At 35.7% G+C, this 23,125-nt stretch overlaps 1 protein-coding gene across 1 annotated transcript in view; it reads left to right on the top strand.

Annotated features, from left to right (window-relative positions):
• The window catches only part of COL24A1 (collagen type XXIV alpha 1 chain), a 362,779-nt gene that overhangs the window by 301,536 nt on the left and 38,118 nt on the right, over window positions 1-23,125 (top strand). Inside the window, exon 47 of the mRNA XM_049875555.1 lies at window positions 21,327-21,434. Coding sequence (XP_049731512.1) covers window positions 21,327-21,434 — 108 coding nt within the window. The remainder of the gene's footprint in view (window positions 1-21,326; window positions 21,435-23,125) is intronic.

Genomic DNA, 23,125 nt, shown 5'->3' with positions numbered 1-23,125 from the left:
AATTCTTATTATGTGCCAGGCACTATGGCAAATATTTTAATGTATTAACTCATTTAATCCTTATAGTGTTAAAAGATGGTTACAATTACATTCATCTTATGTAGATGAGGAAACTAAGGCACTGAGAAGTTAAATAACTTTCCACAGTCACTTATCTATAAAAGCAATCTAACGCCACATTCTCTGCTCTTATGCAGTATTGTCCCTTGATAAAAGTCTTGTATGTTCTTATTTTTTATTCTACTTTCTAGTTAGCTATTACTGGTTTAAGTAAATATTACTGGTTTGAGTAAGCTATATTTTATATAGCTGAATTTGTTAATTTCTAATAATTTGCTTTTGTGATTTTATTGGTTTTCTAGGTAGATTATAACTCCAAATAGTTAATTTCTTACAGATTTATCTTTTTTCTTAAACTCGTTTCTTTTTCTTTCCATGTAAGTTGGCCAGGACCTTCAATGCAGTAGCAGCAATAGTGGCCATCCTTGTACTGTTCCAGATCTTAGTGCTTTCTCCATTAAGAAGTGTTGCCATCTTAATCCTGTATTATACTTGTACTACATTCTTTTTTTTGTTTGTTTGTTTCTTTCTTTCTTGATTTTAATTGGATAGGTTGAATTTTCTTCTGATGGTTTAAAAATTACCCTTTTTTTCTTCTTATAGCAGTTGCGCTAAACCTAGTAGTTATTTAACTCTATTGATTTGTTTTATATATCACTGTATCTTCCCTCTAACAAGACAAGAACTTTTACACGCTCTCATGTCTCTTTGTTTTGAGTAATGAACTTTATTACATTTGATCACCATTACTTTCAATTATCCCTTGTAGGACCGTCTGTTTCTATGATTGTTTATTTCCTCCAAAAGGTATCTTGAATATAGGTGTTTGTGAGGCAAGCCTTCTGTGACTTCATATGCCTCCAAATATCTTTATCACCCCCTCACATTTATATAACAATTTGGTAGTTTATAAAAATTCTTTGTTCAGTGTTCTTTTCTTTCAATACTTAAAAATATTACAGTGTCCAGGATTGCTATTGAAAAATCTGATCTCAATTTGAAAACTGTTTTTCGCTCTGGAAATTTTCAGAAATTTCTCTATATCTTTGATATTCTTAAATTTCACTAAAGTGTCTCCTGTTGGCTTTTGCTTATCTCTCTTTTTGGCCTTTAGTTGGACCTTTCAATCTCGGGTCTTTCCTTAACTTGGAAACTTCATATCCTCTCTAAATATTTCTTCCTCTTGTATTATTCTCTTTCTGTGACTCCTGTTATCAGGACATTGACATTTCTCCCTCTATACTCCATTTTTCTATTTCTTATCCCTTACGGTTGCTGTGAGTTGGAATTGACTCAAAGGCAATGGGGTAGCCTTCTTGTCGCCATTTAGGAGAGTTCTTCAATCTGATCTTTCAGTTCACTAATTATTTAATTATATCCATTCTATCGAATTGGTCAACATTCAGTCATTTCAGGAGGTAGCATATGACCAAGAGCCAATGGTAATGAAGGAAGAAGTCCAAGCTGCACTGAAGACACTGGTGAAAAACAAGACTCCAGGAATTGACAGAATACCAATTGAGATGTTTCAACAAACAAATGCAGTACTGGAAGTGCTCACTCATCTATGCCAAGAAATTTGGAAGACAGCTACCTGGCCAACCGACTGTAAGATATCCATATTTATGCCTATTCCAAAGAAAAGTGATCCAACCGAATGCGGAAAATATCAAACAATATTATTAATATCACACGCAAGTAAAATTTTGCTGAAGATCATTTAAAAGCAACCGAAGTGGTACATTGACAGGGAGCTGCCAGAAATCCAACCCAGATTCAGAAGAGGATGTGAAACCAGGAATATCATTGCTGATGTCAGATGGATCCTGGCTGAAAGCAGAGAATACGAGAAAGATGTTTACCTGTGTTTTATTGACTATGTAAAGGCATTCAACTGTGTGGATCATAACAAATTATGGATAACATTGCAAAGAATGGGAATTCCAGAACATTTAATTGTGCTTATGAGGAACCTGTACATAGACCAAGAGGCAGTCATTCAAACAGAACAAGGGGATACTGCGTAGTTTAAACTCAGGAAAGGTGTGCTTCAGGGTTGTGTCCTTTCACCATACTTATTTAATCTGTATGCTTAGCAAATAATCCGAGAAGCTGAACTATATGAAGAAGAACGAAGCATCAGGATTGGAGGAAGACTCATTAACAACCTGCACTATATGGATGACACAACCTTGATTGCTGAAAGTGAAAGAGGACTTGAAGCACTTACTAATGAAGATTAAAGACTATAGCCTTCAGTATGGATTATACGTCAAAATAAAGAAAACAAAAATCCTCATAACTGGACCACTAAGCACATCATGATAAATGGAGAAAAGACTGAAGTTGTCAAGGATTTCACTTTACCTGGATCCACAATCAATGCCCATGAAAGCAGCAGTCAAAAAATACTACCATTTCTATACAAAATCTTCCAGAAAATTTAAGAGGAGGAACTACTTCCCAACACATTCCGTGAAGCCAGCATTACACTGATATTAAAACCAGACAATGGCATTAAAAGAAAATAAAACTATGCAGCAATATGCCTCAAGATCATAGATGTAAAAATTCTAAGCAAAATTTTAGCAAATTAAATCTGACAATATTTTCTAATTTCTTATATCAAACACCATGGCCAAGTAGATTTTATTCCAGGAATACAAGGTTGGGTTAGTATTTGAAAATCAATGTAATTTACCTTATTAGCGGATTAAAAAAGAAAAACTACATGATATCCCACTGGATGCAGAAAAGGCATTTGATAAAATCCAACATATATTTTTCATTTAAAAAACTCTCAGCAAACTAGGAATAGAAAGGAGCTTCTATAAAAAAAAAAAAAAAAAAAGTTTTTTTCTTTTTTTTTCTTCAATCTGGTAAACAAGATCTACAAGAAAAATAAAAATACTGCTAACAAAACACTTAATGGTGAAAGGCTTAATGCATTCCCCTTAAATTAGGAAAAGGCAAAGATGCCTGATTTCATCAATTGTCTTCTATTTAACATTGTACTGAAGGTTCTGAAGAGGGCAATAAAATTCTAGCCAGTGTAATAAAAAGAAATAAAAGATGTCTACATGGGAATGGAAGAAATAAAACCATCTTTATTCATAGACAACACGATCATCTATGTAGAATAGCCTTCAGAGTCTACAAAAAACCTAAGTTCAGCTAAGTCACAGGATGCATGATCAATATAAAAATGAATTTTATTCCTATATACTAACAATGAACATTCAGAAATTAAAATTTTAAAAGAAATACTGTTTATGATAATGCCAAAATATTTAATACTTAGGGATAAATCTGATGAAGAATGTGCAGACCTGTACACCCAAAACTAGAAAAATATTGCTAAGAGAAATTAAAGAAGACCTAAATAAATGGAGTGTATATAATGTCCATGAATTGACATGCTCAATGTTGTGAAGATGTCAATTCTCCTATTTCTTGAAAGTGTCTTAAAATGTTACACATACACATGATATTGACCCAGACATGCCACTCCTACCTAAGAGAAATGAAAGCATATATCCACACAAAAACATACACAGCAATGTTCATAGCAGCTTTATATTTAATAGCCCAAAACTGGAAACAACTCAAATGTCCATCAAAAGGTAATTGGCTAAACAAATTGTGGTATATATTTACAATAGAATATTACTAAGGAATAAAAAGAAATAAACTATGGATACATGCTACCACATGGATGAATCTAAAAATAATTTTACTGAGTAAAAAAGACAGACTGTATGAATCTGCTAATATAGAATTCTAGAATCTGCAAACTAATCTATAGTAACAGAACAAATCCTTGATTTCTTGCAAATGGAGTACATGTGGGGAAATGTGGAAATACAGGCTTACAAAGGAACACAAGAACACTTCTGGAGTGGTGCATATTTTTGTTATCTTGATTGTGGTGATGGTTTCTCTGGTGTATCCATGATGTCAGTTTATCAATTTATATACTTAGAAATTTATTTTATGTCATATGTTTATTTTGTAGCCATACTAAATATATGGCTTTACTGAGGTACTGTTTATATATACATACATATATATGTACACGTATGCCTATATACACACATATACATACACATAGACATATATACACACACACACACACACACACACACACATAGGGAAACCCTGGTGGTGTAGTGGTTAAGAGCTATGGCTGCTAACCAAAAGGCTGGCAGTTTGAATCCACCAGGTGCTCCTTGGAAACTCAATGGGGCAGTTCTGCTCTGTCCTACAGGGTTGCTGTGAGTCAGAATCAACTTGACCGCAACAGGTACACACACATGCATATATATACATATGCTAGAGTTAGTAAATTGAGAATGGTTGTTGTGGGTTGGTAGGGAAAGGCAACAGCAAGCACATGCAAAGGAAGGAAAAAATATAGTGTGTTTGAAGAACAAGAAGAAGGCTAGTTGTGACTAAAGTTTAGTGAGCAAGGTATAGGGTAATATAGTTTGATACTGATGAAATATGTAAGGACCACACCATGGAGGATCTTGAAAGACATATTAAGGGTATTGAGCATTATCTAAAGACAGTAGGACTCTATTGAAGGAAGTTTAAGCTTGGGAGGGGCATTACTCAATTTCACATTTTAAAAAGATTCCTTCTGTTTCCAGGATGGAAAATGGACTGGAAGGGGACAAAAATAGATTCAGGAGACCAGTAAGAAGACTATTACAGTATTCTGGGCTACAAGTGTTTGTGGTTTGGACTAGACTGGTAAAGTGGAAATGTAAATAAGTGGATGTATTTAGGTAGTATTTAGGAAGTAGCTTTAACAGGGCTTGATATCTAATCGTGGGAGGTGAGGAAGAGACATGTCAAAGATAATGGCCAAATTTCTTATTTGTGCAAGTTCTAACTTGACTCATGATGCTGAGTAGATAAATCTCAAATCAAATATCCCTACTTTTCACTTCTGTTCCGTTCTGACACCAGCTGCCTATGCAGCACTTCTTCTTCTGACCCTAACCACCTGGAGCTAGGTCAGTGCTCACAAGTTAAAAAGACACCATCCTTCAGACTGCTAAATAGACCCAAGACTTCAGATGCCAACTGTAAGCTTGGGAATCCCCCATGTTCTCTCACTTCTCACCTGCTGGCTACCTTCCACTACAGAAGCCAAAAATTTTAGACTTTCACTTTCCAGTCCCTTCCTGAAACAAAGAGGCAGGCCTGATCAACCAGTTATACCACCTGTGTCTTCACATCGGGACTTAGTGACACAAAGAAGTAGGAACAGTGGAGATTCTGTTCTGGTGGCAGTGGCAATAACATCAACAGCACCCAGTTTTCAGTGGTGACAGTGGTGTCAGCAGTAGTGCCCAGTATCCAGCAGCAAGTGACATGCAAGCTGCAGTACCCAAATTCTAATTGCCTTCCCAAAAAACCAAACCCACTGCTGTAGGGTTGATTCCGAGTCATAGCAGCCCTATAACACAGATTAGAACTGCTCCATAGGGTTTCCAAGGCTGTAAATCTTTATGGAAACATTGCCACATCTTTCTCCTGCAGAGCTGCTGGTGAGTTTGAACTGCCAACCTTTCAGTTAGCAGTCGAGCACTTAACCACTGCACCACCAGGGCACCTTTCTAGCTGCCTTACCTCCTTTAATTCTACCAGTTTTCCAAACATGCTTCTCCAGATTTATCTGTAACTATATAAGCTATGCAACGTCCTTTCAGTAATTTTCTACTTAAATCATACAGGGTTGGTTTCTGGTGTTTGCTAGTAAGCACCCTGATCAATACAATAATAAGAAGAAACTATGACCATTATATTTTAGCACATGGAGGTCATTGGTAACTTTAGCAAGAACCATTTAATTTTTGCTGGTGAGGCCAGAAACAATATTGGTACGCTTGAGAGTAGACGGTGAGGAAACAAAGATAGAGATTCAGATAGCTCAACGGGAAAGTTTGGCTGTGAAGGGGTAAAACAGGACAATAACTAGACAGGAAACTGAGATCAAGGGAGAAAGTTATTTTTAAATGAGAGAAGCTTGACCATACTTATCAGAAGGACCTAGTAAGATGGAAAGGTTGAAGAAGTAGTCAAGGGAAGAAAGATTCTAAGTGTGAACTAGTCAAACAACTAAACATACTTGTTCTAGCTCCACTTTCTAAAGTTACCACTAACTGCGGGGAACGTTTATTTGAAGATGGATTCTGAGCAGCATGTCCCTTTATGTGTGACTACTATAGAAAGTTCATTGAATTTTGTGATTAAAAAAACTGAAATGAATTACAATAATGTTGAATATTGATGCAATTTGCCTCCCAGTGCCAAAAAGTTGAACAGTATTTGCTATTACCATTAATAAGGACTTGTCCATCAGATCATAAATCATCATCTGTTACTTTTTAGCATTTGTACAGACTAGTTTAGAGGACTTTTATACACATACTTAGGATATCAGGAGGTCCTGGTGGCACAGTGCTACGGCTGCTAACCAAAAGGTTGGCAGTTCATATTCTACCAGCCGCTCCTTGGAAATCCTACGGGGCAGTTCTACTCTGTAGGGTTGCTATAAATTGGAATCAACTCAGTAGCAATGTTTTGTTGTTGTTGTTTTAGGATATCAAGATGTCATATATGTTGAAATATTTTCTGTCCATCAAAACAAAAACTAAATAACTTTTCTTTGAGGAATCCCCTTTGTCACTGCAAGCTCTAAATATGCTATTGATATTTATGAATATGGAAATATTTTCTACAAATATCTCTGCTCTCTGTGGAATATTTGACACAAAATTAGAATGACCAATGCTTTGTAAGGATTTAGTCTGTCATTCAGTTGAAATTCGGTGGCAATGGCTAAACTGGTCATTAGGGAAAGTGAACTTTAAGAGCATTATTTCTAAAAGCTACTGTGGTAAAATCTATGTAAGCGAAAGAAATACAGACTCTAGATGTTAGCAAGTTCCCTGGAATATTTTCAACCAGGGATAAGGACATCTTTCCTCTGGTCTTTTTTTTTTTTAAAACCATGGCACCATGGTGTTTTTTGGCTTTCCTTTAAAGAATCTGCTGGGTTTTTCCACTGAGAAAAATATTTTTTCTGGAATTTCTAACATTGCGCAACTGCCTGATTTTCCTAAACAATGTTCTTTCATTTTTTTGATGTGGCCAAGTTGCTAAAGAGTTTCTGGCATATTCACTCTGTAATTTCAATGTTTTTTCAAGATCATGTGACTATAACTGAGGGACAGTATTGGGGAGGCTCATAGTTGCCTGGTGTGAATTTCGTTGTCTACAAAAAGGTGTTTTGAGGCCTGTCACCTTCACACATCTGTAGTAAATGAGTCTACCATGCTGTTTTCATTGAGCTGGACTTTTGTACAAGCATAGTACCTCAATCGTTTAAAAAAAGGAAAACAACTTTTCCTTGCAAAAATCATAAATCCGTTTGTCATCAAAACCAAGGATTACCAGTCTTTTTATTTGTTATTGCTGCAACTAATAAAACTGATTGTTGGAAGGGAGGGAAAGAAAACTAATGACTTGGGACAAATCAAAGTTTTTCAGTCTGGACTTTGCAGTTTGTCAGGTAAACACAGACTTCAGTGTTGTCTAAAAGGAGATACTTGTCATAAGAGAACATTGAAAATCTTGTTTCCCATTTGTAAGTTGTGTCCAGTATAAAAAGGAAAAATACACTTCATCAGCCCACTGGTATTGCAAGTAAAGAGTAACAGGACCACCATGGAAGCTTCTGTTAGGAACACCAGCAGCCCTGCCACCCATTTAGGCTGTGTTTTCTCTTTTTTTTTTTTCTCTAGTCTATGAGCTGGTCACATTAAAGAAACTTCTGCTTTCACAGCATTTTGGGGAAAGAAGCATACTTGCTTCAGCCAGATCTACATTCAGCAAATCCTGTCAACTCTTGATTATTAAGAGGCTGATTATGTAGTTATGGCTTATCCTGGTTCCTACTTTCTCCCTCTGCTCCCTCCTACTGTGTGTTTTGGCCCATTTTCTGCTCATTAGGAAATCTTCCAGAAGAGCCAAAACTCAGTCTCTGGCTACTTATTAGCAGCAAAATGAAAGATTTGCTTAATTAAGGATCTAACTTTCCTAGTTAAATCTTCAATGACTCCCAATCAGATAAAGTTCAAACTCTTTGTTGAATGGTGTTCCTTCATGATCTGGCCTCTGTATATATTTCAAGTCTTATATTCTATCTTTGTCCTTATGTGTACTGTGCATTTCAATCATAATGATTCTTGTTAGTTGCCGTCGAGTCAATTTGATTCTGACCATGGCTAATCCAGAAAAAATAAACAAATAAGCATTTGGCTGCTAACCAAAAGGTTGGCAGTTAGAATTCACCAGTCACTCCTTGGAAACCCTATGGGGCAGTTCTATTCTGTCATATAGGGTCGCTATGAGTCGGAATCAACTAGACGGCAATAGGTTTGTTTTTTGTTTTTTTCTTTTTAATAGCTAACAGTCGACTCGAAGGCACCTAACAGCAACAGTCATTGAATACTTACTATGTGCCAGGCAATGTCCCAAGTGCTAAATGTATATTAAGTCATTTAATCCTCTCAAAAACTCCATAAAGTAAGTACTACTATTACCCCCACTTTACAAAAGTGGCAGCTGAGACTCAGAGATTAAGTAACTTGCTCCAAGGTCAAACAGAGAACGAGTAATGGAAAAAGTAATTGAAAACCAGGCAATCTGGTGCCACAGTCCATGTTTTTAACGACTATGCTATACTTCTTCAAGCACACATAGTTACTTAAGCATCCTCCCAAATTATTTTTCCGTTACTTTACTGCCTTTTTGGATATAATTTATTTCCTCTCATTGGAAAATGTTTTCATATTCCCCTCTGGCTTTATGATGAACAACTTCTGGATGTTTTAGGCCTTAGTTGAATTGTCACCCCTTTATGCACTCTTCCTTGGACTCTCCGGTCAAGAGTTCAGCATGCCTGCGGGGAACTTCTACACACCCCGCACACGGCCTCCATCAGAATATGGATCACGTGGGTGGTGATTATTTGTCTTCATGTCTTTCTCCTCCAAGAGGCTGTAAACTCCTGTAGAACAAGGATTGTGTTTTATTCATCTTTGTATTCCTATACCTAGTACAATGCCAGACCCATAGGAAAAATTCAATAATTATTTGAGAAATGAATGTTCTTTGCATAGGAACTATAAAACATTGGAGACCTGGATTTAAAGTTTAGGATGTGTTAGCTACTCAATGTTTTCAGCATAATCTATAAAATGAATGCAATAATCCATATGCTTTTTATAAGAATGAACTGAGATACTATATGTCAAGCTCTTAGTGCAGAGCATGCATCTATTGAGTGATTATCATCTTTCCAGAGTAATAAATATCCATGAATACGCTAACATTTATTCATTCAACAGATACTTATTCAATACCTAATAGGAACCAGGATCTAGGACTATAGCCGTGAACAAGATGGACAAGGAATTGCCTTAGATAAACACACCTTTTATTATGGTGAATCATAAGAAGTCGCTGATGTATGACATTTTTAACATAAAAAAGCTCACTTTCATACAGATTAACCTAATATTTGGCTAATAGACTGTAAATAAATAAACAAAGCAAGTCATTCTAAATTATGGTAAGTGCTATGAAGGAAATAAATAAGTTTATGATGTAGAGTATAATGGTAGGAACAAGTTCTAGATGGAGGTTATACTTGAGCTGAAAACTGAAGACTGAGCCAGGTGTATAAGCAACTGGGGAACAACATGCAATATAGAATGAACCAAAGACAAAAAACCTACAGTCAGGAAAGACTTTGGAGTGTTCAAATGTTATTGGAGGATCAAATAAGATAGCGTGGATATAAAGATGTAAAATGTTTGTTACTTTTGAAATAAAAGAATGGACGTTTGTTTCATCACAGTGGTGTGAGACTAAACATGTCTAAGAGTGAAAGTAGATAAAATGGCTTCTTTGGGTCACTGTGAGTCCTGTGATTGTGTGTTACGACCTGAGTAAAGGAGATTTCACAAGGTACTCTAACTTTATCCAATATTATAATACACTGTCCATTTTGCAAGATTGCTAAGCCACCAATTATTCTAATGAGAAATGTATAAATAATTTCTGATACAATAGAGTGTTGAAATGCCTGTATTCATTAAGGATGAGCAAGAGGTTAGTTGAGAAAAGGACCTAAGTCAAGCAGGCGTTTCTTCACTACCCTAAGACTTGCCTCAACCCAGCTCCCGGTTCCATAACCTTTAACATATTTGGGGATTCAAAACTAAAGTTACCTCCTGACTTTAGCATGCAGCTCATTAATAAGTGTTATTTCAAGCAGTTGGGCACATTACTTATGACTGGCACTGTACGTAAATGTTATGAATGCTGTATTATTTATGTAGAATAGCCTTGCATATAATCACCTAATAGTTACTAGCTCACATATTTTTAAACAGCCAGTTTTTTCCGAGGCAGGGTATATTTAGTAAACCAAGTAAGATGAAAAGTTTCTACTGAAATGTTTTTGGTTGCTTGGAGTAAAAGATTAATTTTACAACTCATTGGTTTGCTGGCTTAACAAAAATACAGCACTTATATTGCCTAATAATGCAGAAACATTTCAGGATATAATACTCTATTTGTAGTAGAGAAAGTAAATTAATTTCAATTATTATATCCTCATATAGTTTTTCTAGAAATTTTTCAGTACAGTACTTCAAAGAAAAACATCAACTATTTTGAAATTCAATGTCATTTTAAATTTATCACTCTATTTTGAGAAATCAATGAAATTAACCTTACAAATATTTACAATATCAGTCCAAGTAATTTTAACTATAGTATTCCTTTGCTATACCTCTTTAAAATGTGGATTTATATTGTTGCCCAGATTTAACAATTTTTATTTCTTCTTGTTGTTGTTGGTTGCTATCCAGTTGATTCCTACTCACGGCAACTCCATGCATTACGGAGTAGAACTGCTCCATAGAGTTTTCTTGACTGTAATCTCAATGGAAGCAGGTTACCAGGCCTTTTGTTATATGGCAGTGCTAGGTGTATTTGAACTGCCAACCTTTAGCAGTTGAGCACAGACTGCTTGTGCTACTCAGACATCATTTTTATTTCTTATTCTTAATACATTTATGTCAGTCTTCACCCAAATAAGACAGCTAAACCAATAGAGAGAAATAACAGTGATATTCTCTTTGGTATGTTTCACTACTGTATACATTCCAGTCATCAGCTTTCCAAAATCTGTCTCTGTCTATCTTCTCAATGGGTGCCAGTAGCTCCATTTTCCTTCCCAGATGTTTCCATTCAATTCCAGAATGAGGACAGACTCATATTTAAACTACTCTTTTGTTTTCCCAGAGAGAAGTAAAAGGCAACTCTCTCTTCTTTCCTCAACTGACATCAAATTAATAAAATAATACAACAGTAATGCCTCCTGGCACGTAGAAGGCACTCAGTAAAAAGTAACTCGTGTCATTATTGTCATTACTGATCAAGTACTTGGTTCCTTAGAGTCCCAAGTCTTAGGCGGTCATAAATTCCAAGCCTGTTAAAATCGACAACATATTCTTGCAGAGGTCAGCAACAATTTTGGCAAGGAGACTGGCTCCCCTTTGAGGATAAAGGGGTTGTCTGGTCATAAGAGATCATGCATTCTTACTAACAACCATTAATTTTTTTAAGACTCAGGTAAACTGTTCATAGATTTAGATTTCACTATCTCTGAACAAATTAATAGTAATTGTGATTTTACTCACTTTGTAAAATTTGCTCAGAATAATTTACCCTTTGCTGATTGGTTTTAGACAAATCATTTAGATTTCTATACTGGAAAGAATGCCTAGGGATTAGCATCTGTTTCTCTTGAAAGCAAGATTAATCATCCATCTGTGTATTCGTAATAAAAAATGTTTGTTCTCTACTTGTATGAAACATCGTTTGGAACTTTGTACGGAACACTCTGCTACTATCCTAAAATTTCTCTCTGTTATAAGAAACCAACTTGAACAGTAAATGACTTGGAACATATTTATTGTGCTGGATTAAATATCTGATAGTACTCAAGTAAATGAAATTTCTAGTATACACTTAACCCTAAGGACTAGCCTTATGGTCCTTATTATTCTCAGCCAAAAATACCTATTGACTTCAGAAGCATTCAACAGTATCTGAATGTCCATGTACCACCCAAAAGATTTTTTTTTTCCTCATTGGAGAATAAAGGTCTTAAAACTGCCTAGAATTATAAGTAAAGTGGGATGAAGAGGTATATTTTACAATTATATAATCTTGAGGGATCTTAAAATCATCTAAGGCAATCTCCCACATGATGTCATCTCTCTACAAAGTCCATTACCTCTATAAAACAGCCAGAGAAAGAATGATCACTACCTTGCAAAACAACCTACTACATTTTCTGGAAAAAATATATCAATCTATATTCTGCAACTAGACTTAGTTTAACTCTGGAGTTATCATTGTTAATCTGTGGCTTGTTTCCCCACCCCCAACCCCCTTGCTTACAGGACCTTCCTTCCTTCTTTTATCTATCACCTTATAAAATACGCTTTCTCTGCGGGTCATTGGTTTCTTTTGGTCTGTTTCCTATTTTTGTTGAGGAGGTTGGGGAAGCCTATTCATCAGAATTTTGTTTTTAAAACTTTTCTTTCCTATAAACTCATATTCCTATGAGAGACCTGGCCATTGGTATAACATCTGTATCTTCTCTGAACATTTTTGAAATTTGATATCCGAAAGTCTCAGGTGTCTTTGACTGGCTTCCCTTTCTTTTGCATTGATGAACTCTAAGATAGCACAATTTCAAGACCCCAGGTATACTATCAGACAAGCTATCACAGAGGTATGGAACAAAACAGCTCACATACCAAATCAAATCAGTATAAAACACATAGTGAGAAGCAAGGGGAAAGAGATAGGGTAAGTTAATATACTTAGAATAAGATATAAAGTGGAAGAACCACACTTCCTGAACCCTGAGTTACACAATGTGGATGGATATACCATGTCTCTCTCTGCTTCAACAGCCTTCACCAGTGATGGTGTCATTTATTGGAAACAAGTTAAAGCTTGAGCAAGGGATCTAAAAGCAGAAGCTTCCTGGGAACAATGATACACAGTTTCCCTGTCAGAGAGGCCCAGGGCCAAGCACACATGGCCACAACCATAGCTGAACAATTACTCTGATGAACAGAAGCATTTTATCTGACCAAGGACATATGGGGCCAGAACGGGCATTAGCAGAGTGTGGCCTATTTAAGACCTCATGAATATCGAGAGTCTCATATGCCTCATGAATTTTAGTATATCATGAATACTTACTGTGTGCTTGGTCCTTCAGTCCCTTTCTATTTATGTTCATTTATGAAAAGAAATATTTATATGCTTTAATTTCTGTCTTACAGGTTACCCAGTTTACTTATCTAGGCTTAACACATCAACTTTATTCATTCTAGTTGTCTTCTGTAACAGGACTCAGTGTTCTAAAAAACAGTAAATAAGCATTAAGTCATCATTTACACTCTGCCAATCTTTTCCCTATTGGTCAGAATTAAGAGTTAACTAGTAGTTCTCCAGGTTCCTTTGTTACAAAAGTAAATCTGTAACTTATCAGATGGTCTGCTTTGAATATATAGCACATTTCTAAAGAGGCAGTTTCCACTTCATTATCACTATAATATTTTGCCTCTGCAGAAATGTTATAATCTGTACCTTTGCCATTTCATAACCGTGTAGAAGTGTGTTGCTTCACCTTCATGGGCCTTACTTTTATCATTTGCAAAATGATTGTGATAATTCAGGCTAATATTGGTTAGTCTAAACCAATGGTTTTCAAACTACTTTTTAGCAGTAGGATCTCAATGCATATGCCAGATAAAAACAAAACTTCCCTTCACTATTGCCACCCACCCCATCCTGATCCTCACTTTCCACCCACCTACACACGCCCTCACCAACAGTAGTAGCCCTGAGGTACCATTGCTACATTCTGTAGCTTCCTGAAACAAGAAGTAGAAGTCAGAGAATTTCATTATTTTCATAGCAAGATCATTCTTTCCTTAGGCCTTTCATCTCACTCAAATATTCTATATTATGCTAATTTCTACATTTCCGTACAGGTGAATTCTCTCTCTCTTTACTGTTTTTTTTTTGTGATGAAAATATATATAACAAAACATTTGCCAAGTGCTTAGTTTTACATGTACAATTTATTGACATTGATTATGTTCATTATATTGTACAACCATAACTACTCTGTTTCCAAATATTCCACCACTATCCACAGAAACTCAGTGCCACCTAAGCAGACTCCCTATTTCCCCCTTCCTCTCACCCCTGCCAACCACTTGCCTATTACATATAAGTGAGATCATATAATATTTGTCCTTTTGTGACTGACTTATTTCATTCAACATAATGGTTTCAAGGTTCATCCATATTGTAGCATGTATCAGGACTTCTTTTCTTTTTTTGACTGAGTAATATTCCATTATACGTACATACCAATTTTATTGATCCATTTATTGCTGATAGACATTTAGTTTGTTTCCACCTATTGCCTATTGTGAATATTGTCACAGTGTTCATTAGTGGTGGAACCCTGGTGGTGCAGTGGTTAAGAACTCGGATGTTAACCAAAAGGGTCAGTAGTTTGAATCCACCAGCTGCTCCTTGGAAACCCTATGGGGCAGTTCTACTCTGTCCTGTAGGGTCATTTTGAGTCAAAATCGACTAGATGGCAATGGGTTTGAGTTTTTTGTTTCTTGTTCATTGGCATACAAGCTTCTGTTTGCTTTCTGCCTTCTATTCTTTTGGGCGTATACCTAGGATTGAGATTGCGGGTCACGTTGTAGTTCTATGCTTAACTTTTTGAGCAACTGTCAATCTTCCACAGCAGCTGAGCCATTTTACATTTCCACCAGCAATAGATGAGGGCTCTAGTTTCTCAACATCTCCGTCGATACCTGTTATTGTCCATTTTGTTTTGCTTTGTTTTTATCATAAACATTCTAGTGGGGGTAAAGAGGTATCTCAATGTGGTTTTGATTTATAGCATTCTCTCTTAATAGCTAAAAATTTATAAATCTGTTATGCAGATAGGGTTTTATCCAGTTTATTATTGGTATGTACCATCATCACAACTGTGTTTAATTACGATTTTTACTTACCTAAATATGTTCTTGTTCTTTTCTGTTTCTCAGCTCATGGCTTCTACCTTTCTCCTACCAACACTTTTCCTAATCACCTAAACCCTTAAAAAAAAATCAAAAAGTTATTTTCTGTTCTTATAGGATTATTATAAGATTTAAATGATGTTTGTTAAGGGTTTAAGAGTGCATTCCACATAGTAATCATTCAATAAGTATTAACTTTTTTTCCTCAGTGATGCTGACAAATTTTTAAATTTTTATTATTTTTATATAATGTCCAGTTCAAACATTTGGCACATATTTTCAGATGGTTAATCTTGAATGGAGCTAACTACTTTGTTTTGCTGCCTTCTTCTCTACTTGATCTCTAAATAGTTATTCTCTGCATCTTTGGTTTTCTCACTCAGTTAATTCTTTGTAGAAATCAGTCCAAGCCATCTGGTATTGCTCTAATTCATTCTTTTTAATATATACATAATATCTCATAGTTTGGACATGTCATACTATAATTTATTCAACCATCCCTTCATTGATAAACATTCACTTTATTTTTAGTTCATTGCCACTGTGAACAATATTGCAGAGGGTGCTGTTTACAACTCCCAGATTTTTTAAAGGGAACAAAAACATAAAGACAATTGTGAACCATAATGAGATCAAAATCCTTCTAGATTTTTGTAATTTTTGCCTAATCTTTTATACTTATCCTCATATAAGCAATTTTATTTAGAATCTCCCCTTTATAGATATGCAGAACATTCCGTCTCATTTTCATAGAAACAACTTGCTTTCTATTTGCTTTTATTTCATCAGTATATGTAGTATTTTGCTTAGTACAACTGATGGTAGCTGAAGTGCCTGGACACACCTGCTACCTTGATGTTCAGTGTGCCAAAGGCATCAGCTCATATTGTTTACAAAAAAAAAAGGGGGGGGGATTAATTGGTTAAGAAAGTTTCTATTGCACTTTGACAGCTCTATCATGTTTTCAAAAGCACTTTTATTGTTCATGTCTGGGAAGCTATAGTAAAGAGCATATTTGCATTACCTGCTTACTTGTAGGATTACATTTAGTATATCCCATCTGAATTTAGAGACTATCTCAAGAATAGATTTGATGCATTTAACACTAATGACGGAAGACCAGACAGGTTGTGAAATGACAGCAAGGACATCATACATGAAGAAAGCATGAGGTCATTAAAAAGACAGGAAAGAAAGAAATGACCAAAATGGATGTCTGAAGAGACTCTGAAACTTGCTCTTGAACTTCGAGTAGCCCATGCAGAAGGAAGAAATGATGAAGTAAAAGAGCTGAACAAAAGATTTCAGAAGGCAACTTGAGAGGACAAAGTGAAATATTATGACGTGCACAAAGACCTGGAGTTAGAAAACCAAAAGGGAAAAACACACTCAGCGTTTCACCAGCTGAAAGAACTAAAGAAAAAATTCAAGCCTCAAGCTGCAATAGTGAAGGATTCTACAGGCAAAATACTGAACGACACAGGAAGCATCAAAAAAAGATGAAAGGTATACACAGAGTCACTGTACCAAAAAGAATTGGTTGATGTTCAATCATTTCAGACAGTAGCATATGATAAAGAACTGATGGTACTGAAGGAAAACGTCCAAGCTGTACTGAAGAACCACTGGTAAAAAACAAGGCTCCAGGAATTGACGGAATACCAATTGAGATGTTTCGACAAATAGATGCAGTGCTGGAAGTGCTCATTCATCTATGCCAAGAAATCTGGAAGACAGCTACCTGGCCAACTGCCTGGAAGAAATCCATATTTATGCCTATTCCAAAGAAAGATGATCCAACCGAATGTGGACATTGCTGAATATTATCATGAATATCACAAGCAAGTAAAATTTTTCTGAAGATCATTCAAAAGCAGTTACAGCAGTACATCGAAAAGAGAACTGCCAGAAATTCAAGCAAGATTCAGAAGAGGACGTGGAACCAGGGAAATTATTGCAGATGTCAGAAAGATCCTGTCTAAAAGCAGAGAATACCAGAAAGATGTTTACCTATGTTTCATTGACTCTGCACAGGCATTCTACTGTGTGAATCATAACAAGTTATGGATAACATTATGAAGAATAGGAATCCCAGAACACTTAATTGTGCTGATGAGGAACCTGTACATAGATCAAGAGGCAGCCGTTTCAACAGAAGAAGGGGATACTGTGTAGTTTAAAGTCAGGAAAGGGTTGTATCATTTCACCATACTTGTTTAATCTGTATGCTGAGCAAATAATCCAAGAAGCTGGACTATATGAAGAAGGAGGCATCTGGATTGGCGGAAGACTCAATAGCAACCTGCGTTATGCAGATGACAAACCTTGCTTGCGGAAAGTGAAGAGGACTTGAAGCATTTTCTGATGAATCAGAGGCTACAGCCTTCAGTATGATCACCCCTCAACATAAAGAAAACAAATATCCTAACAACTGACCAATAAGCAACATCATTATAAATGGAGAAAAGATTGAAGTTGTCAAGGGTTTCATTTTACTTGGATCCACAATCAACACGTAAGGAAGCAGCAGTCAAAAAATCAAACGACATATTGCATTGGGAAAATCTGCTGCAAAAGACCTGTTTAAGTGTTCAAAAGCAAAGGTGTCACTTTAAGGACTAAGGTATACTTGACCCAAGGCATGATGTTTTCAATAGTCTCATATGCATGTGAAAGCTAGACAATGAATAAGGAAGACTGAGGAAGAATTAATGCCTTTGAATTATGGTGTTGGAGAAGAATATTGAATATACCATGGACTGCTAAAAGAATGAATATATCTGTCTTGGAAGAAGTACAGCCAGAATGCTCCTTAGAAGCAAGGATGACAAGACTATGTCTCACATACTTTGGACATATTATCTGGAGCAGCCAGTCCCTAGAGAAGGACATCAAGCTTGGTAAAGTAGAGGGTCAGAGAAAAAGAGGAAGACCTTCAACCAGATGGACTGACACAGTAGCTGCGACACTGGGCTCAAGCATAACGATTATGAGAATGGCAGAGGACTGTGCAGTGTTTTGTTCTGTTGTACACAGGGTCACTATGAGTCGGAATTGACTTGACGGCACCTAATAAGGCACAGTCAAGGATATTATTTAGGGACTTATGTAACAAGAAAGAAAATAAATTTCCACAATGTTTTTATTGACAAAATTCTAGATATAATAACAGAGTACAATTTTTTTAATACAAGTCTACTAATAACAAGAATGGAATTCTTTTTGAAGGGATAACATTTAACTTATTACAGTTCATAGTTAGTGTTCCCTGTCATCAAAACTTTCTGTTCATCTGTTAATGCTGATCTATAATAAGATTGTACGTATTCTGCATATTGCATATTTGAAAATTATTTTCACACAGATAGGTAGTGCCAAATATTTCATGAGCATATGGTTTTAATTGAGCATATTCATTGCTTGGAAGGCATTTATAGAATTCTGTTTGAGTCTTCTCTTGATATTTGCTCTTACTATGTCATTACATTGCATATTAATCATCTCCAATTGAAGGTTATGTGGAAACTCCTCAATTGCGTAGTTAAATGCATTTTGAAATACAGGCATTTCTTGCATCAAGGTCCAAAAAACAATGCTGAAACTGATCTCAAAAAATATATTCACTGCAAATTTGTATGATAATGGAGATTTCAATTCTCGTTTTATTTTTTGACATCATTGAAAGTGTAAAAAGCAGAGTGACATTATTCATGATTCAAACATTAGTTGTCATCAAAATGACTTTACTACAGTGTATGTTTCAAATATAAGCTCTGTTTTGCTTTGTAATTTTAGTTTGAATTAATTTAAAAACATTATAAAGTTTGCAGCAAAAGCTAATTTCCAAAGCCATTCGGTGTTCAGTAATGGTACTTGAGGACAGTTCTTCTAACTCAGGAAAAATTAATTCTCAGTCTCAGACACTACCCCCCCCCCCCAAAAAAAACAAACCCATTGCCATCAAGTTGATTCTGACTCATAGCAGCCATATAAGACAGAGGGTTTTCAAGACTGTAAATCATTACAGAAGCAGACTGCCACTCCGTGGAATAGCTGGTGGGTTCAAACCACCAACTTTTTGGTTAGTAGCCAAGCACCTTAACCATTGTGCCACACCAGTCTCAAAACACCTCAATAAACCTTTACCACTACTAACCCATCAAACTGCTTTGTGGTAGGGAAAGTCAGTATAATCAGCTTCTATTTCTGACAAAAATTTACAAAACTAATGATAGTTAAGCCCACACAAGCCAATGGAGTTCACTGTTGACATTACAGGTTGAATAACACATGATAGATTCAAATATTTTCCTCAGATACTTTATGATGCATAATATAATTAATGTTCATAGCTTCAAATGCCTTATATTTTTACAAGCTTTTTAAATTTGTTCAATAAGCATTTTTCTGATTCATCACTCTCAGTAGGTTCATCTTAGTAGGTTCATCATCTTAGTAGGTTCCACTCCAGGTATTTTCTCAATTTCTTTGAGAAATATTCTCACCTGTAATCATTCCCCACAGGCTATTCAAAAAGATTAATTCTTCAGTCACTTCAAACTTGGCATTGACTCCTAGAACAAACAATTGAGCAGCATCATTAACATTTATCGACTCATCAAGAGCCAAGGAAAACCACTTAAAAGTATTTGCCTTATTTTTTTAATTGACCCTTGATGTTGCTCCCAATGTCCTCACATCTTCAGGAATCTTTTATTACCAAAAGGCTAACAATCTTAAACAAGCTTATTTTCTCTGTACAATTTAGTTACCTCACCATCAGTCAACAAATTTCTTTGCTGGGCTAACAAACCACTCAGAAACTTACTTTAGTTGCAGCCTCAGAAATTGTTCTGTGATAAGATATTCCATTTTAAATTTTTTAATTCTTCTAACTGTTGCATTCCTGTGAGGGAGAGATATTGTGATGAGCTGTGTATTGTATCAGACTGGTAATGTTGCTGTGTATTGTATTCTTTTAGCACAGCTAAAGTATCATTGGATAATAAACACAAGACTTTGGAATCAAATTTGATAACAAAATAATACACATTCCACTGTGCCTTACAAGCACACTGCAAATATAAAATCAAGTCCATTTTTCTCTTCTTGTTTTGACCTGATGGGTATGCAATGGTAATAAACAAATAATTAAAATATCGCAAGACATAAGATAATATATGTGCCAGTTGAAGCACTGTCAAGTTATAACTGTATCACTGAGCTTTATAGTGTGACAAGAAGCAGTGTGAAATGAGGAGAGTGCCACATAAGGTGTTTGTCACAACTACTCAACTCTGCTGTTATAGTGCAAAAACAGCCATATGCAATATGTAAATGCATGAGAATAGGTGTGTTCCAATAAAACTTTACTTACAGATCCTGAAATTTTAATTTCCACATGTCATCAAATATTATTCTTTTGATTTTATTTAACCATTTAAAAATGTAAAAACTATTCTTAGCTCATGAGCTGTACAAAAATAGGTTGCAGGCTGGATCTGGATGCAGCAGTTTGCCACAGTTTGCCACCCTCTATTCTAGGACTTGGCTTTAAGGAAATATTGTTTGCTTAAATTTATTCTCAGCATAAACTATTTACAGTAAAATTTCTGGAATTATGTGTGGTTAAGGAATAGAATATTCTTCTTAAAGGATATACTAATTAGTTAACAGAGTTCTAATATATCCCAGGGCATAATACAAAAAGTTAGAATTCAGTAGATATGCTTTACCCCTAGGCTGCATAAGTCAGAAGATACTGGCAGACTATGCACTACCTTCCTGTTTTAATTTTAAATACCCAAGATCACTGCACTAATTATAGTTAGAGAGTGTAGATGAGTGGTGGGTGTTCCTCAGTGTTCTCAAATATTATTTGCACATTTCACTTAACTTGGAAAGAAGCCCAGGATAACTCCCAAACCTGGAAAATGTGTTGATAAGCAGCCTTTCAGAACACCAGCCCCTCCTAAATTTACAAGTCTCTGGAGGATCATCTAGGAACTACCACAGTTTTCATTTCTTATCTGTGTTATTTAGGGCATCAGAGGCAGCCCAGGAACAACAGGACTGGCAGGTTCTCCAGGTCCTCAAGGAGCAAAGGGCTCATCAGGCCTGCCAGGAAGCCCAGGAGTTCTAGGCCCAAAGGTACTTTAATGTTTTCTTCTGATGGATAAGCAGCACTGGCGATCCTTACTGGCCTGAGTTTAATGGCTAGATCACAGGATAAGATTAATAGCTTCCAATAAAATTTGGCTTATAGTAAAAACACATTAGGAAAAAAGAAAGTATGTGGCCTTGACTTATTCATCTTCTGTGATAGCCACAGAGCATGTAATTTGCCAAAAGAATGCCTTAGCCCAAGACTGGAAATGCTTTTAAAAACGCTGTCATGACTCATCTTGGTTCTTCTTCCCTTTCTGTCATCTACCTTCTCTTCCAAAACAGAGAAATCTTATTTATTTCCAGATACATACTTTCTCAGTTACACTTCCTTTTCCTCCAAGTTTGACCCTACAACCAATTAGTAAATCTGATAACAGTGTAGATTATTTCTTAGAGTCAAAGTGATAGCAACAAGTCTTCCATTAGCATTCAATGTATGGAATATTGTCATATGTCATCAGGCTTTCCAGACAAGACCTCTCTTAGAAGTATCTCAATGCAAGATTGACTTTGATTGTCTTAATCCTAAAGCTTTTACGAAATAACTTTAGACACTGGGTTAATCTCCAGGTTGTCCAGTGCCTAAAGCTATTTCATAAAACCTTAAGATTAAGATATTGACATGCTTATTATTACCCCTTAACCTGATTTTCATAATTCCACTTGCACAGAATTTCCAGGTATTCTGATTTACATAGATAAATTGAAAATGACAACCCAGATGCTTACTGTTTCCAATTTGAGCCTTATGTTAATGTTTTTAACATAAATAATCCCTTTCTACTAAAACCCAAGGCAGATGAGCAAATGCTAAAGCTAGGAAAAAGAAATGTGAGAAAGACCCCGACCTCTTTTGTGTGTGAATTGTCTTCAGTAAAAAAGATCCATGTTTGTCAAGTCTCAAAGTTGTAGCTTTGTCTCAGGGCAGTGAAGGTTAATTTACTAATTTTTAAGAACATATGGTCCAAGTTTACAAATCATCATCTTTAATTAATGTTCTCTAAACTCTATCTGACTCCTAAGTTTGTTATTAGAAATGCCATGAAAGATATTCCAACTCTCATTTCAAAAACAAAAATAAATTAAAAAGACCCATGCCTTTCAAAAATAAAATAATGGTAATTAAGTATATTTTTAAAGTGAAATTTTAGGAGATAAAGATGAAGATATAGTTTATATCAGAGGAACACTGGGAAACAAAAAAAATGGGAATTCCTTAATGATGGAATTGAAAACACAGGAGACCACATTCTGTTTCTGAATCAGATAACTGAATCATTTCTGGGTGGGAGGGAAAAAGAACAAATATCAATTCAAATAAAATAAATTGAAATAAAACGTAAGTTCCATCACACACCCCCACATACCACACACACCCTTACCCTCCTCTGTATCCTCACCATCTTCTTCCTAGTTTTGTATGTTCCCTTTCCTCCTCTTTCCACATGTATCACCACAATCTCTAGAAGTTTCTCTCCCCACTGCTACACTTCTTATACATTATAATTAGATAGTGCTTGTGTAGAAAATATTGGTGCAGAGGATAACGATGCAGAATTTGGTTTCCTCAGTGCCTTGTATTATGCCTAAGGATTGGTCTCTTTGAGTTTCATTTAAAAGTCTATATGTTTATAGATTCTGAAACTGAGATCATCTTTCTTTTTTCTATCCAT

This window comes from Elephas maximus, chromosome 3, assembly GCF_024166365.1.
Source record: "Elephas maximus indicus isolate mEleMax1 chromosome 3, mEleMax1 primary haplotype, whole genome shotgun sequence".
NCBI lineage: Eukaryota > Metazoa > Chordata > Mammalia > Proboscidea > Elephantidae > Elephas > Elephas maximus.
This window is presented reverse-complemented; position numbering and strand designations above follow the sequence as displayed.